Raw genomic sequence first — 17,750 nt, 5'->3', positions numbered from 1 at the left:
AACATGGTTACTTTGAAGGAAAAAAATAAATCAACATCTAAACCTTAGTTCATTCTCAATAAGATCTTCTGTAGACGTCTGACAGAAATACAATCAGTCTGGTTATTAATAAGTGGAGCTGGTGATGCAGTTTTGGGGTTGTTTAATCAGATCTCGAGAGATTTAATGTATTTTATTTCAGTTGATTTCATCTAAGGCTGTGTCTGAAGTCAGTTGTAGTAGTTCTTGTGTTTCTCTTTTCTTCAGTAATTCTGTTTGTTAACAGCAGGTGTTCATCACTAATGCTCAATCATCAATTAATTAATAACTTAATTAAATACATTGTATATCTCCTTATTCTGAGGTTTGAGTTAGGTTACTTGTTGGGTTTACAATGAAAGGTTTAGTATAATTACATATGAATCTGAACTATATACCCTTTGTTCTCTTTCTCACTCATTCTTCACTTCATTTCTTTAGTCTGAAGGTGTTTTGACCAAACTTAATGAAAATCTACAATTCAGTCCTTCTAAGAAAGGTAAGGGGATTCCAACAAAACCCATTAATTTCTTAATATTAGGAGTTGCAAGAAGAGTTTTCTTCTCATTCAGTGTTTTATGAATTTTGCGAGTTTTATGATTGTTTTTTCATTATTTAGGAGAAGATTTGCTGAATAAGGTCAATGTTTTTTTTTTTTTTTTTTTTGAGCACAAAAAGTATTATCCACTGATGTAAAATAGTCATATGGACTATTTTATCTATGTCCTTACTACATTTCTGGGCCTTAACTGTGCCAGTATACTTGCTGTCTATGAGAGAGTCAGAGAGCTCTCGGATTTCATCAAAATATGATTTTTTTTTTTTTGTTCTGAAGATGAATAAAGGCTTACAGGTTTGGAACGACATGAGAATGAGTAATTAATGACAGAATTAGAATTTTTGGATGAACCTCAGTTTCTCTCCTGGCCTCAATCAAATACTAAATAAAAGCCACACCAGTCACATTGAAATGCATGTCTTGCATGCAAAAATAAGAGTGAAGTGTGACTGTACAGTTCTTGTCTTTCTGGAACAGGTGGTGAACATGTAGAGGTTATCAAGAGCCTTATATTGAGGGACCAGGCGCCCAACACACCTGCAAACACATATGTATCTGCAATAGGTGACTCCTCTAACATCTGCTATGAGTTTGTAAAATAAAAAAAGCCTTGTTTTTACCAGTATGTCAATCTCTTTTGCACAGGAGATACAATCAGTATAACAATAGAGAAGGCTATTAGTGGTCAGGCCATGGGTTCCTTGATTATCCTGCCTGGTGGCTGTGGGGAGCAGAACATGGTTGGCCTAACAATGCCTGTCATTGCAACACATTACTTGGATAAAACTAATCAGTGGCATACAGTGAAGGCTGGGCTTAGAGAGACAGCTGCTACGTACATCACGAGAGGTAAACTAAACACTCCAAAGTCAACTTTCCTGCTCCTAAATGTTTGTTTCATATAGTATACCCCTCTTATCGTCTTGACGAACAGGTTACAATCAACAGCTGGCATATCGTAAAAGTGATGGGTCCTATGCTGCATATCTTAGTCGTCCAAGTAGCACCTGGTAACTAAGATATTCCTCAATATTTCTGCTTGGTCAGTAAAAGCTAGGGCTGGACGATTAATCGAAAAATAATCAAAACCGAAATCCATAACCTCTAACCGACATAATTTTCCCATGTCGGTTATTTCGTTTTTTTTATCCTGTTAACACTTCCCCCTTTAAAGCATACTAGCGTGTGTGTAGCCACATGACTCTGCTCTCCAGTCAGTGGCATTAAAGCAAAACACGGAGGTGAACGCCGGTTCAACACATACTGATGGCGCGTGAGCGGTGAGCCTTGCGTCTTCACTAAACTTTGTCAGTTGTGTTTGTTTTATTGGTTGGACTAGGGCTGTCACTTTTGTGAAAAAATCATTTTCGATTTTTAAGACATACGTGTTCATTGAATCGATTGTAAAATCGATTTTCCATGTCTAAAATGCATTCATGTTTCCTTTTCCTTTTTCAACGTCAAATAATGGACGAACGTAAAGAGAGCGCTGGAAACACACAAGTCAGCAATATTTCTATTTTATTGGAATGAAGTTTCGTGAAGAATAACAAACAGCAACAGGAGTGAAACATTCTCCAAAATAATATATGCAGAGGGCACGGCTGCCATAACAAAAGAAAAACATCACTGCAGGCTTCAACCCAGCTTCATTTATTTAGGCAATTCAAAAATCTCCAAGATTATTTTAAATAATGATTCAATCCATTTCAAACAACTGTTCAAAAAATGAAACTTTAAATGGACTTGAGAAACAGGCAATGTGTGTGTTTTTTTTTATTTTTATTTTTATTGAACGTAACCGACACTTAGGCTAGGCGGCACTAGGCAGCTATTACAAATTTATTGGACAGGAAAACAAGTCGATCAACATTTTCGGGGTCCAGAGCAGGGCGTTTTTTATTCACTATATGTCCAGCTGTTGAGAAGCCGCGCTCCGACCGCACTGATGTCCCAGGGACACACAGGTACAGCTGCGCAAGGTGGGGGGTATTACTGCCAATTTTCCACCACAAAAGCCGGTCGCTGTCAGCTTGCAATGGTCCTTTTCATAACTCAGAATCTCCTATAAGTAGATTCGCGAATGAGGCGAATTCGCTTCTACCACGCAGCGGACCTCCAGACGCGGGTAAACGTGTCTTTACATTGACTTAATATTGAAATCATTCGCGCCAGATGCTCTATTCGCGTTTGGTGTGAACGCAGCATAAGAGGTCGCTTTCGACATCACTGGGTCTTATAGTTGCGTAAAATTGCTGGTATTTTCTGTCTAGCTTTCGCAACGCATACTGCACTTTCGGAATTCTTTATAATTCTTTAATTCTTTTAAAATGAATGGTGTACATATTTGGCTAAAATCGATTCCCTATTTTCATTTTCTAAACTTTTATTGGTTGGTCCGATCGATTGTGCAATAGATTTTCGAACTAAAAGTGACAGCCCTAGTTTGGACATTCAAGCGATTAGATGAACGGATGTGTATTCAGCTGCATTGTGGCACGAACACTCATATAAACAGTAGATGTGAAGATTGCGCACACAGAGGAACACAGAAACTAGTTGTCAGAACTGTCCTGTGATTTATCACTAAAGTAGTTTAGAATCTCAAAACTTATTATAACATATTTGTGTGCAGCGCACATGAAGCACAAGCACGTGCACAGAGAGCAGCGGTCGGCGGTCGGCGGTCGCGCTGCGGGTTCCCGGTTTGTGTCCATTCTCGGACTGTTCTGTGTATTTTAACTGTAGAAAAGGTTGTTCTGAGTCGAAACTACGATACAGAAAACTACATCAATATATCATCATAAACACAGCCGTTTTTGTCTTACATGAACATAAACCGATGAGAAAGAAAACACACATGTAGAGTATTTTTCCTTAAAGAGACAACAGCCTAATAAACGTGCTGCCTGTCATTAATGTTAATCAAAGAACAAAAGAAAATCATTCACTGAACTTGACTGAATATATTTAATAACTTTACTTGATTAATCTTTATTTTATTTATAAAAAGAAAACTATGCAGTGGTTTTAAACATTTAATTACAGTTTCTGTACCTGAAATTTAGTTTAGTTGTATTTATTTATGAAATTGCTTATTGATTTATTTGTTGCTTTCTTATTACTGACCTATCTCATTACTTGTCTTTAACACTTTAATATTTGAAATTTATATTAATCTAGTTGTTTTTGCTATGGTATTTCTTTTTAATCACGGGCAAAATTCCTCTTGCAATGTTTTGTAGGCTGCTGATTTTTGCTCATGTTATTCAGCTGCAACAGAATGCTTTGTATAAATGTCATCTAAATGTTTGACTTTAATTTTTTATCTTATTGGAATCGAAACTAGGAATCAATAAGAATCGGAATCGATAAAATTCAAATGATACCCAACCCTAGTAAGAAATTTTACGAACGTAGACAAAATAACTGCTGATAGTCAATCATATTTACAGTACAAACCTTGTCAGTGAACTATGAGTGCAAAAAGAAACAAAACCGAAACAAAATAATTGTTCATTAATCGTAATCGAGGTAAAATGTTCAATTAATCAAGGTTTTGATTTTAGGCCATAATTGTCCAGCCCTAGTAAAAGCTGTTACTCAAGAATCTCACCATAATTAAGACTCAAGTTTCGTTTTCTTTCTCCTAAAGGCTGACAGCATATGTTGCTAAAGTATTTGCCATGGCCAGTAACATTGTAAACATAGACCGCAATGTGATCTGCTCTGCTCTCAAGTGGCTCGTACTGAATAAGCAGTTAACTGATGGTGTTTTCAGAGAAGATGCCCCAGTAATTACGGGAGGAATGACTGTAAGTGAGACCTGTTTTAAAAACTGTAACACTGAAGTGATAGTTCACCCCAAAATGAACATTGCCAATCTTTTACTCACCTAGTCCATACAGCCAGAGGTGGGAAGTCAAGGGACCAAAGAGTAAAAGTCCTGCCATATTTTTGCTCCACTCATGAACTTAGCAGCTGATTTCACCAGAGGAGGAACCAAGTCATTCCTTCCAAGTTACAAACGAGTCTCAGGTTAAATCCCAAGTCCACGAAGAGTTAAAGTGAACGAGATAATTAAGTGACTAATTAAATGAAGATTGTGCATTAGTGATGAACACCAGCTGTTAACAATCAACATCACTGAAATGAGAACTGCAACTAGTGATGGCAAGACGAAGCCTCATGAAGCTTTAAGCTTTTCAGCCAAGTGGTTCACAAAAGGGTTAATTTCTGGAAACTTAATTTGCTAAAAATATCAAGAAGCACCTGGCTGCAGCCTGCAGATACCTACTCTGATTGGTTCAATGGTCTTTCATAGACTTACATGATAGGAAATGTGTGCGTAGTTCTTGTAGGACGGAAAATGCTGTTTAAAAAGCTAAAAACGCTGTACAGTTTTATAAAGCCTTCATAATGCACAAAAGAAAAGAAAAACATTAGCCTATAACTCAACATGTCCCTGAAATGATTGTTTTGTTAAATTAAGCTAATCTTTAGGCTAACATACGAATATAGTAAATGAATTGGGTTGATTATACACAGACGATCAGGGGCATGTTCAAGTTCAAAACGGTGCGCAACGTTTTGCTACGGTTTCCGGGTTGAACGTCATGTTTCCTGGAAACGGCGTGCACCGGTGTGCAACAGGGTTTGAGATGCATTTTCTCTTGTTTGGTGGGTGTGTCAGAACTGCAGTCCAATCAGCAGCAAAATGTATACAAAGCACGCGGTATTAAAGTGAACTCGCACAATGGCTTCAAGGAAAATAATGTACAAATGTGTTCGTTGCAGCTCAGTATACGCAACAACTGAGGATATTAGAAGACATGTTTGTCTTAAGTTTTATTGTAAAAATATAGGATATCAACATAATGATGTAGTTGTTTATATTTTTAGCTTCATTTGCAAGTGTATGACATTTGGTATAGAAATAAACAATGGTAATTAAGTGCTTTTCCTAAAAATGAGAAAGAAAATACAGGGTATTAAAACCATATGAACTACAAATCAGTATGTGAGGCTAAATAGATGGCTCCGAAAATTCTTCACAAAGAACACAAAGAATGGCCTTCTCAGCTGCCATAGTTGCAACTCTTGCGTCATCAGAACAGTTGGTTCAACGCATCACCGTTTCTGTTTAAAAAACTGAACGCAGCCCAGGTCTTCAGATAGAAGAATGAATTATGAATTAAATAATTTTAGAAAATTTGATTATTTCATATCATCAGAGTATGAGAAAGGAAAATAAAAGGGGTGTATCATTACTGTTTTAATTTATATAGCATGACAAGACAATTATTGTTACATATAATTATAAAACATAGACTTTTCTCCCCTTTATTTGCTCCTCATTATTTGAAAGTGAAGAAATCAATAAACTTTTATTTCTATCGGCCAGTGATGATTCTGAAAGGACATACCTGTAAACCGTTGCTATAGTAACGAACACAATTTCATGATAATTGTGCTCTTATTTTAGTGCAGTCTCACAGCCACTGTCAAATATTGAGATAAACTTTATAAAGTATCATCTATTTATATTAATTTGGTATATTCTCCGATATACATTTTGTTACCATTGAGCTGATTCTTTTCAATCAGCTGGAATGATTCGGGACATTCTACATTTAATGTGGCTTAATGCATTAAAACAGTGTTTTTAAAAGACCAAACTCAGTAAACAAATTAATAATAAAGCATTTTATTCACTGACAGGCAGATGAGTCCAGAATAAGAATGCAATGTGTTTAATTACGTGTTAAGCATTTTCCTCCCATAGAAAAACCATTAGACTAAAAGGAAAACGCCTAACGTGGCGTAATGCATTTAAACGTGTTTTAAAAAAGACCAAACTCAGTAAACATTTTTAATAACACATTTTATTTACAGACAAGCAGGTTATGGGTGGAAATTAAATGCTTTGTGTTCGTATTCTGTGCTCATATCTGCTTGTCTGTGAATAGAATGCTTTATTAATCATTTGTTTACTGAGTTTGATCTTTTTAAAACACTGTTTTAATGCATAAAACCACGTACTTTCATGTTAAGCGTGCTTTTTGAATGTCCCAATTATTCATTTGTGAATTAATCTGGTCAAGAAGAGTAAACTTGCAGCAGCTAACATCTATTGATTCAATAAATCAGACAAAGTGAGTCAAGTTAACAATAAAAATCTGCATTATAGTAAAGACTTTGTAAAACTGTCCAGCGTTTTTAGCTTTTTAAACAGCATTCTCCGTCCTACACCAACTACGCATACATTTCCTATCATGTATGTCTTTGAAAGACGATTGAACCAATCAGAGTAGGTGTGGGGAGGGGCTGCCGTGCAACCCCACCCCAGGTGCAGCCCCGCCTCGATCTGCAGGCTGCAGCCGGGTGTACTTGAAAATATCACCTGATGGCCAAGAGTGTAAAACAAGCAGATATATTACAGACAGAGGTGTAAAGTCCAGGGGTCAGAAAGTAAAATTCCTGCCATATTTTTGTTCCACTCATGAACTCAGCAGCTGATTTCATCAGAGGAACCAAATCATTCCTTCCAAGCCACAAACTACTCTCAAGTTAAATCCCAAGTCCGTAAAGAGTTAAAGTTAGTGAGATAATTAAGTGACTAATTAAATGATGATTGTGCATTAGTGATAAACACCTGCTGTTATTGAGGATTACAGAGGATGGATGATTTATTGGTTAAAATGATGCCACCATCATGGAGATCAGTGTTTGCTTATTTGGGCTCTTGGCCCTTTTAATAATTCAAAGTAATTTGGTTTTAAACACTTGCAGTTGTGTTACGTAGTAAACATTAACACATTGCTGAATTAAAAGCTTGAAATAGCAAATTAAGTTGCCCTTTTTTCTTCTAAAACATTGAAATGAACATCATGAAGGTGTCTCTCTTTGGTTTGTTGTTAAGTGATGTTCAGCTAGTACTGAACTACAAAAAGAAAATTTAAAATTATTATTGTAACGCTTAAATATTGGGGGAAAGTTGTACAGGCTCAGGATTTTAGACATGAGCACTTATCATATGATCCTCAACAGTAGTGACAATAATTATTCATGCTACAGTGCATGATGGGAGTCTTTTTTACTATGGTGTTACCCAGCATGCACTTCAGCATGAAACATTTTGTTGATTGTCACCATTGTTGAGATTCATATGCTGGGTCATGATGTCTTATTGTGACAAGGTTCCAAAAATGTATAGTCATTATATACATTAGATTTCAAATTAATTCATTATAAACTATTAAACCAACAGTTCATTTGCATGTGGCAGTTCCATAAAGTAGGTTATTTAAACTGTACATAAAAAAAATATACTCTATCATGTAAAACCAGCTATTAATGGTTTTCAGCACAGCACTGATTGCACTGCTTTATAACAGCACATGTATTTTTAGAGAGAAACTTCTAACACAAAAAGCCAAAGGTCAAGAACCCAACTGAAGCAAACACTGATCTCCATGATGTGGCCATCATTTTAACCAATAAAACATCAGCATCTGATCCTCTGTAATGCACAATAACAGCAGGTATTCATCACTAATGCACAATCATCATTTAATTAGTCTCTTAATTATCTCATTGACTTTAAGTCTTTGAGGACTTGGGATTTGACTTGAGACTAGTTTGTAAATTGAAAGGAATGACATGGTTCTTCCTTTGGTGAAATCAGCTGCCAAGTTCATGGGTGGAACAAAAATATGTTTTTTACTTTCTGACTCCTGGACTTTACACCTCTGTCTGTAATATATCTGCTTGTTTTACACTCGTTGGCCACCAGGTGATTTTGTGAGCAAATTAAGTTTCCAGAAATTAACCTTTTTGTGAACCACTTGGCTGAAAATCTTAAAGCTTCATGAGGCTTCATCATGCCATCACTATCTCCAACCCTGATCAAAACCCACCTACCTGTGATTTTCTAATGATTCGAAATACATTGATTAACAGGCTCAAGTAGTGATGGCAAGATGAAAGCATTAAAAAATTTAAATGATAAAAACGGGGCTGAATGTGACAAAATAGCATGGAAAAAATACAGTAATTAAAAATGATGAAATAAACATACAGTGATAGTGTACCAGCTAGCAAACAGACCAACCTCAGCAAGTGCAGTCCAAACAGCCTTTTTTATGGATCATTTTATAACATTAAATTGAAGCATTGTACTGAAACTGGCAGAGATGCCACTTGTTCAACTGCAGTTCTGTTTTGCTTTGTTGCTAAGTTTTGAGTTTCCTTCCACACAGAAGTCATCCATGAACACCAACCAGAAAGCTTGTTCGTGGTCAGCACTACCAGATTGCATAGGGAGATTTCTTTGTTGCTGGATGTTTATTTGGTGTAATTCTATATTGCTCTATTGCTCATTGACATGACTGGATTTCACTCACAAAATTTCACAGAGCAATTGTAAATGTGCCCATACCTTTACTTGCACCTTTTGCACAATTTCATCACTCTGTACAGGGGAATGTACATGGGGAAAATTCTCAAGCATCCATGACTGCTTTTGTGCTCATTGCCCTGCAGGAGGGGAAAGCCCTTTGTGTCGACCAAATCTCAGTAGGTCCTGCTAGTCTTTGAGAAATGCAATACTTGAAAAAGCTAACATGTTTTAGCTCTTTTTATGCCATTCCATGTAATTAATTCTCTCCAATCAACTTTTCTTTTTCTTTTTCTTTTTTTTTTTTAGAGTCTTGACAGTAGCATAAATAAAGCCATTGTATACCTCAAATCTCAGTTTCATGGTCTGACGAATCCTTACGCAGTGGCAATGACATCTTATGCTCTTGCCAATGGAAATTCACTTGACAAACAAGTCCTACTGAGAAAAGCCTCTGCAGGTGAAGATACAGCCATTTCTACTGAATTCATGTCCTGTTCCGAAAACAATGTGTTTTGTCTTTTTATTTGTGCTTAAATGTCATTGCTGCACTCATTTCACCCTAACATCATTAATATTTCTTGTTGTACTTTCCTAAGTCATTAAGATGCATAACAACATTACATTTACAGTTCATTATGTTTAAAGCAATAAAGACAGGGATACAAGCTTATAAGGGAATGAATGATGAGGCAGAAAAAAAATCAACAACTAAATATCAACTAGTATAAAATCTTATTAACATTTGCTGTTCATAAACAAAAAGTGTAGATACTTGAAATAATCTGTATTTTGAAAGCGCTTTACAAATAAAACTTAAATGAATTATTCTCAAACAGATGGAAGTCACTATCCTGTCCCTGGAAGCAATAGCTTTACTTTAGAGGCTTCGGCCTATGCACTTTTGGCTCTCGTAAAAGCTCAAGACTTCCAGAGTGCAGCTCCCATCGTAAACTGGCTCAATGACCAGAGGCAGTCCAGTGGAGGATATGGCACGACTCAGGTTTGTAGTCTACATCCCGCATGTACACCTTCATCGCATATCTGTCCACATGTTCAATATGCAACATTTAAGAAAAGAACATAACAATTTAAGACTACCCCTCAGGTGAAGCCTACACATCCGTTCAAACTTGTCTCCTCCATCCCAGGCCACCATCATGGTGTTTCAGGCTGTAGCAGAGTACAGGATTCAAGTGAAAGATATGAGGCAGTTGGACCTGGAGATGACGATCCGAGTGGACGGCAGCCAGCAGCCGATTGTGTGGAAGTTCAGCAAAGATGAATCTTATCTCGCACAAACAGAAAAGGTGGGTTTGTCAGTAATATCTTAAGAGAACTAGGGGGTAGGGTTGCCACTTTCAGTGAGGCAAAATAAGAAAATATGGGACACCCATTCATGACCCCCCCCCCCCCCAAAAAAAAAAAGAAAATAAAAAGGACAAAATAATCAGTGAGGAACTCATAGCTCAACAATGAACCATGAGAAAACATGCTCAAGTATGTGAACTTGCAGCAGAACACATTAATATTTTTTTATTTTAAAATAGCTTATTTATAATTATTAATTATTATTAGTAGTAGTAGGATTTGTTGACAGTTCTGCAGCTGTTACAGATGGGATGGATTTTTATTAATTTATCCATTTAATTAATTTGCTTGAATTAGGACTACATTATCATGTAATCACACATTTTTATCTAAACAATTTAGAATTTTTTATTTTTACTTTTTAAAATCTCAAATTGTTTATGTCATATATGATTATTTATTATGTATATATATATATAATTAATATAGATGATAAATTAAATAGGGCCTATCTTTAATTATAATTTATTAATTTATCTGGTTAATTACGGCTAAAAATATTATAATGTCTACCAAGCTCTGATGTATGAAATATTATATTAACAGATTATCCAGAAATTTTTAAAACAGTAGGCCTATACCTTTAGAAGCACAGATGTGTATGTCACTTTAAAGGTATAGCTCACACAAAAATATAATAAATGGAAATAAAGCCTAAACAATCATCAATGATCCTAAGCAGACACTACAATTATTATTATTATTATTTATTTTATCAACAGATTCTATCCAACAGGCAAATCACAATCAGTGCTAAGGGTTCTGGAGAGGCCTCTGTAACTGTGAGTGACTGAAGAAAGCAATAATCAGAGCTAAATCTGACCTTACATTGGACCTGTCTTTAATTGTGCTTTGTATTGTTTTCTCTTCTGCAGGTTGTGACTGAGTACTATGCAAAACCAAAAGAAAGCAAAACCACTTGCAAGAACTTTGAGCTTGCTTTGGCTTTTGAAAGGGCTAATGCAGGTTAATCATTTCATGCTGCTCTGTCACTGTTGTCATTTGGTGGTTATGTTTTGCATAAAAAGGAAAATGAAGGCCTTTTTTCTTACAGAGCAAAATTAATGTTTATTTGTCATGAAGTCTTGATGGTCTAAAATTATATATTATATATTATATTTTATATATATATATATATATATATATATATATATATATATATATATATGTTATAATATACAGTATTATAATAGACAATTTGTTTTGTAATAATTGTCCATTACTATCTTGGATATTTGTCTTTCTTTTTTTTAGTAACATATCAAGGAGCAACTGAGAGTTACAAACTCATTATCAGTACCAGGTGCGTTTTGGAGCTCTTTCTGAACCCCTAATTTTGCAGTGCCGGTGATGCTAAAGAAAGCTCACATTTGCTTTGATCACAGATATCTGTCTGCTGACAGAGATGCCACCATGTCTATATTGGACATATCATTACTGACAGGATTTGTTGTGGATGAGAATGATCTTATGGCGGTATGAATCACATTTCTATTATTCACATTTGCTTTTGACAAAATTAAATTAGTAACTTCAGAGGCTTTTATTTGCAATATGCATGTAGTTTTCCACTACAAAAAAAGTGTAGAAACACAGACTCTATGTACACCAACTGTGCAAACTGTGGTAGCAAACTCTTTCTGTTATTTAATTACTTTCAATAACAATGTTGTATTGTAATAACTATGTTCTATTATAATACTGTATATTTTAACTATAGCAAGAAAAACATTTTAGTTTATTAAAACATACCATTAGTGTAAAGGTGGGTTTATTAATATAGCTTTTTTCTGACATTCTTGGGTGTAATTTTTTGCTTGATCTTCTCACAAATGCCATACTCTGTGCCCAACTGGATATAACAGTGGCCCATTATCAAACTTTCCAATACTAACTTATTGTTTCTTTTTGTAGCTGTCAACTGGACATGACAGGATGATTCAGAAATTTGAGATGAACAAGCAGCTTTCAGAGCGAGGATCCCTCATCCTCTACCTGGACAAGGTCTCCGTCTCTGTTTTACATTGAAAACAGTAGAATAAAAGTGTTTTAATGTAAAAAAAAAAAAAAAATGGTACCATCATTACCAAAGGTTTAGTGAGGCTATCATCAAGAGAACAGGAGATAAAGACCCAATTACTATAATTATATAATTCAACATAAATTCTATTAACAGTATCTGTATTAAATTAAAATGATTTGGGGTAACACAAGTACATCTGCAAGTGCACACACACACATACTTGCATGCTTACTATAAGGTTTCTGCTTTCTGCCCTTCCCCTCTCTGCAGATTTCTCGTACCAGGGAAGACAGGATTTCATTCCGGCTGCACAGAATAATGAATGGAGGCTTCCTTCAACCAGCAGCTGTCACTGTATATGAATACTACTCCTTAGGTATGAAGCTGATGTGCATGCAAACATGTGATACTGGTTAAGCAGTCACACTTGCTTATTTAGTCTGAAAATGTGACAAGTCAAGCATATATATATATATATATATATATATATATATATATATATATTTATATATATAAGAAAGAAGTGGTTTATGAACGATGTAAATAAAATCTATACGATATAAATCTGCAGGTTCTTATGCATTGCAACACATCTGCTACAGTCACTAATGTTAAATTGATAGCACAGACTTGACTCCAGATAAAACCAGTTGATCAGATCATTAGATGAGAAAATTATTAATGTTAGCAAGTATCCAACATCAGCAGTTAAAAGAACAGTAACACTAAAAAAGACTCATACTGCCATACTGAACAAGTACTGATCCCCATAATGGTGACGTCAAACTAAACTATTATTTTAACCATCAACACCTCTGTTAATCTCAATAAGAACGTTTTTTACATTTATGACAGAAATAAATCTTGTTTATAATAAGTGAAGTTGGTAATACTGTTTTTGGAGTTATTTACGCTAGAGTTTGACACCAACCAGAGGTTGGGTTTTCACTTTCAACCAACATCTGACTTCTGAGCAATGTCAGTCCAATGTCAGTAATGTTGTAACAATGTTATCAATAGATATTTTTGGAATGTTTTTAGAGAATGTTATCCTACCTTTTAGCAGAACATTTTGGGAATTAAAATAAAAATAGCCGCTGAAAACATTCCTAGAACATTAAAAATTTCTAGGTGGGTAAAGAAACTAATAACCTACATGCAGATTACACTTTTGATTTCAGTTATGGAAAAACCATTATCGTTTAAATAGTCATTGGAGGTCGCGCCTGTGTCTGTTTGTTTGGTACTCTTCTAATGTGAGTAGAATTACATTTAGCCATTTGAAACCAACATGTCACTAAACATTTCTCTCTTCACTCTGCTCTTCACAGAGCACCCCATTTACATGTTTTCCCTAATGTCTATGGTAATATCATTCTATAATGTTGTTGCAAAACGCATTCCAGAGTAAATCTATTAAAACAAACATAGCTACTGAATCATTATTGAGCAACAATTTTATTTGTAAAAAAAAAATAAATAAATAAAAAAAAATATTACATAAATTCAAAAATAAAATCTCAATGAGCCACTGACATTATAATATTATTATATAATAATATTTATAATATTTCACAGCTTTTTACTTTAATATAGCTGATGCTGCAGGACAATGAACATCATGTGACCCATGTCATTCTTCCATGTTTAGAAAATCGCTGTGTGAGGTTTTATCATCCAACCAGGAAGGAGGGAGCTGTTCAGAAAATCTGTAAGAATGATGTCTGTCAGTGTGCCGAAGGTAGCGTTTCAGTGTAATAATAATTAAAAAATTAAAAGTTCTACCATTAATCTGCAGTATTGTAATTGTTCTCTCCATTGCTGAAACAGAAAACTGCAGCCTTCAAAAGAAGGAGAAAATTCTTGAGGCTCATCGCAATACGAAAGCCTGTGATCCTAAAATAAATTACGGTAAAACATTATGTGTGTGCATGTTTTGCAGTGAGTGATTTTTTATTTATGCATGTGTATATAGTCAGTGAGGTGATCAGTAAGATACTACATCAATCAAAATCTTTTTACAGTTTATAAAGCTGTCATTTTGAGAGAACGTGAGGATGCATTAACAGTCTATTACGATGTGAGGATTGAACTTGCCCTCAAAACAGGTATAACTCCTCACTCCAACCACAGTGTGTAAACGTTTGTAAATTATGTCATTTTAATGTTCTTCTTAATTCAGAAGTAAGATGCAAAGTGATTTACAGATGTACTTCTGATAATTTTTTCACGTTTAATCCATACAAAACAAGCTACTCACGTCTTGTCTTACTGGTCTTTATCTTACCAGACACTGGTGATTTTTTATTTATTTTTTGCAATGATGTGTCAGTGATAACTCAGAGGAAGAGAGAGAAAATCAAACATATCACATGTCATACACATGAATTTGTGTAGGTCCAGAAATCAACGTGGAGGGTGAGGAGCGTACTTTCTCCTTACAGATGTCTTGCAAAGAAGCTTTGAATATGAAGCGAGGTGAGAGCTATCTGATCATGGGCCAGGCTGATGATGTCCAAATCGTGGGCAGAATGTAAGTTCATTTGACCTCGGATCCAAAGTGTGTGTGCCATGATCTATGAATGAGCATCTGTATTAATAACAGAGCTCGAAATATGAAATACATTTAGAATGGTCAAATGTATACAAGCCGTTTCTTTTAAGTAAAATTGTATAGATGCTGGCATGGTGTAGGATTAATTTTGTAACAATTTTCACTCAGAAATTGGTAGTAAATTTTAAATAGAAATACAAAAGTTTTCTTTTTTACTCCATTAACCTATTTATTCACAGTATTTAATTATTCTTTACAGTGCAGCAAACAGGATAAAACTGACTTTTTAGAATATTCCACATTGTATAATAAACCTCTTTTGCCTGTTTTGATGTAAGTCCTTCTTTAACATGCTCTTCCTCTGATGTCTCCCAGTGGTCAGTATGCTCTGGGAGAGAGGACGTGGTTGGAGTTCTGGCCCAGTTTGGAGGAAAGCAAGACTAGCGCTGAACTCAAAGAAAAATATAACGGGATGTTGAGTCTCCAGCAGGATCTGCGCTTCGGCTGCAGCTAATGAGTCAAATGCCAGATTATTGCTTTGAGATGCTCAGTGACTAAATGAAACATTATAAAACAGAAAATCAGTATAGCTTCATTTTCAACTTTAATTGTATGTAAATATGAGTTGTGAGCTCATTTTGACTGTTGCTTTTTTCCCGTAATTATCCTGTTATTCAGTGATGAATTAATGTATTCTTAAGCATGAGTTGCTACACCACCATCCTTAAGGTGTTGGGATATATGTATGTCTAAGCAAATTTCCATAATAAATAAGGTTAAGCAATATCTTCTGTTCTGATCATCCCCTTATTCACTATTCCAAAACAAAGTAAAATGTATATATGATGGATGGCGATATACACATTATTATTATTATTATTATTATTATTATTATTATTATTATTATTATTTATAATATTATTATTTATAAAACAAATTAAACTCAGATGCTTGATTATAATGTTTATTTCAGAGTAATCTTATGTTCAATCTTATGCAAGTTCAATCTTCCAGTTATTCAAGCTCAGCAAGATTTAGAGTTAAAATCAAATAAATATAAGCAAAATAGAATCCGTATTTTTGGAGAGAAATGTTCATTTGTGTATAGCACAGCACATCAGTCTGTAGTTCATCACCTCATAGTGACACTGAGCGCAAATAATACTGATGTAGAAAGGTCAGAATGGACTTTGTGGAATAAGTGCAGATGCAGTAACAAGTTAATGCTGTTAAAAAAGGTGCATTATATTAAAGACTTACGTCGTTGTTTTGAAAGATTTTTTTGAAGGTTTCTTAAGATTAAAGCGAAGGGGTCTCCTGGAACCCTACATTTTTTGTGAAGATGTACAGTTCATCTAAGTTTCCATTCTTGTCAGTCAGCATTATGTAAATTCTAGGGGAAGTTCTCTATATTTAACCCTGCACTCGTCCTCCCAAAGTCCACAGCTGAAGTGAAGTGATCATGGAACTAGTAAACATTTATCAAAGTGAAAACTATGAGACCAGCAGCCAATAAGATTGTACTGAACCGAGATGGAGATACTTATGCAAACAAGGACCGAAAACTCAGCTTCACTGAAGAAAGAGCTCGAAACCAAAGACATGTAGTATGATGCACAAGCCATATGCATATTTTCAGTAGTGCACTTTAAGATCTATTTCAACAAGAAAATTATTAAAATTTATATTTGAATTTTGATGTTTTCCTGTTTGGCAGGAGGTTTGTCAATAGAAAATAAGTGTGTTGTATTGAGCACTGTTTGTTTTAGCCTCATGTGCATTTTCCTGGTGGCTGCCATTGCACACAGCAAAAAAATCTGAGTGAAATCTCTGCTGGCAGTACATGCACTGTTAAAAATTGCTGTAAAAAATGGCCAAATTTCGACAGTAACATACTGTTTTTCATTAAAACAGTGTATTCTGGGTAATATTTATCGTTTTCGAGAAGGTAGCCTGCTGCTATATATCGTAAATTAGCAACGTTCAAAGTCAACACTCAGTGGCTGTGTATCACACCCTACACCCTCATTCACTATTCCCTACATGAGTTTACTAATATAGTCCACCTGATAGAGAGAATGAAAACTAATGAGTGAATTCAGACAATGATCAACAGCTGCTGTTAACCATTAGAATCACTGAAGAAAAAAGAAACAAGACACACACAAGAACTACAACTGACTTCAGCCACAGCTTAAAACAAAATCAACCGAAGATGTATACAATCAACAAACAGCTTTACCAACTTCACTCATTACTAACCAGACTGACTTTATTTCTTTTAGATCAGAGATCAAAAGATCTTATTGAGAATTACAGAGATGTAGATGATAATGTTAGTTTATTTTAGCATCACCATTGCGGAGATCAGTGTTTGCTTTAGTTGGGCTCCTGACCCTTGACTTTTGTGCTTTAAATTTTGTTTCATTGCTGTATTTGTATCTTTATGGTACATCTGTTACTTCAATGTTAATTTTGATAATCAAGTGATTATGGCGGTTTCTGTTAGGCATGATCTACTAGAATGTCTTAAAGTGTTACTATAGTAGTCAAATATTAGTTTGTGGTTGCAATATTTGAGTGAATTACCCAATTTTTTTTTTTTCTTACATTTTATGAGAATAAACCGTAATGTGATAATCTGAACATATTTTTTAACAAAAGTTTGAGTTTTAAATATTTTGGGCAGCGGTGTCCGCAACACTCAAAGAGAGACATCAACAATCAGCATATGAATCTCAACAATGGTGATAATCAAAAGGTTTATGATGCAAAGCATGCTGGGTCGTGCCTCCCTTGGGAGTGCCAGTGTTGTCCGAGTCCGATC

At 35.0% G+C, this 17,750-nt stretch overlaps 1 protein-coding gene across 1 annotated transcript in view; it reads left to right on the top strand.

Annotated features, from left to right (window-relative positions):
- Window positions 1-15,473, top strand: part of LOC113097118 (complement C3-like) — a 40,206-nt gene extending 24,733 nt beyond the window's left edge. The window contains exons 22-41 of the mRNA XM_026262319.1: window positions 460-517; window positions 1,055-1,141; window positions 1,223-1,426; window positions 1,512-1,587; window positions 4,233-4,392; window positions 9,059-9,154; window positions 9,285-9,435; window positions 9,815-9,978; window positions 10,127-10,285; window positions 11,069-11,128; window positions 11,222-11,312; window positions 11,601-11,649; window positions 11,732-11,822; window positions 12,261-12,350; window positions 12,640-12,745; window positions 14,021-14,110; window positions 14,200-14,280; window positions 14,394-14,477; window positions 14,767-14,902; window positions 15,299-15,473. Coding sequence (XP_026118104.1) covers window positions 460-517; window positions 1,055-1,141; window positions 1,223-1,426; window positions 1,512-1,587; window positions 4,233-4,392; window positions 9,059-9,154; window positions 9,285-9,435; window positions 9,815-9,978; window positions 10,127-10,285; window positions 11,069-11,128; window positions 11,222-11,312; window positions 11,601-11,649; window positions 11,732-11,822; window positions 12,261-12,350; window positions 12,640-12,745; window positions 14,021-14,110; window positions 14,200-14,280; window positions 14,394-14,477; window positions 14,767-14,902; window positions 15,299-15,437 — 2,172 coding nt within the window. The 3' untranslated portion in view covers window positions 15,438-15,473. The remainder of the gene's footprint in view (window positions 1-459; window positions 518-1,054; window positions 1,142-1,222; window positions 1,427-1,511; window positions 1,588-4,232; window positions 4,393-9,058; window positions 9,155-9,284; window positions 9,436-9,814; window positions 9,979-10,126; window positions 10,286-11,068; window positions 11,129-11,221; window positions 11,313-11,600; window positions 11,650-11,731; window positions 11,823-12,260; window positions 12,351-12,639; window positions 12,746-14,020; window positions 14,111-14,199; window positions 14,281-14,393; window positions 14,478-14,766; window positions 14,903-15,298) is intronic.
- The last annotated feature ends 2,277 nt before the right edge of the window (window positions 15,474-17,750 follow it).

Source organism: Carassius auratus, unplaced genomic scaffold, assembly GCF_003368295.1.
Source record: "Carassius auratus strain Wakin unplaced genomic scaffold, ASM336829v1 scaf_tig00216111, whole genome shotgun sequence".
In the NCBI taxonomy this organism is placed as follows: domain Eukaryota; kingdom Metazoa; phylum Chordata; class Actinopteri; order Cypriniformes; family Cyprinidae; genus Carassius; species Carassius auratus.
This window is presented reverse-complemented; position numbering and strand designations above follow the sequence as displayed.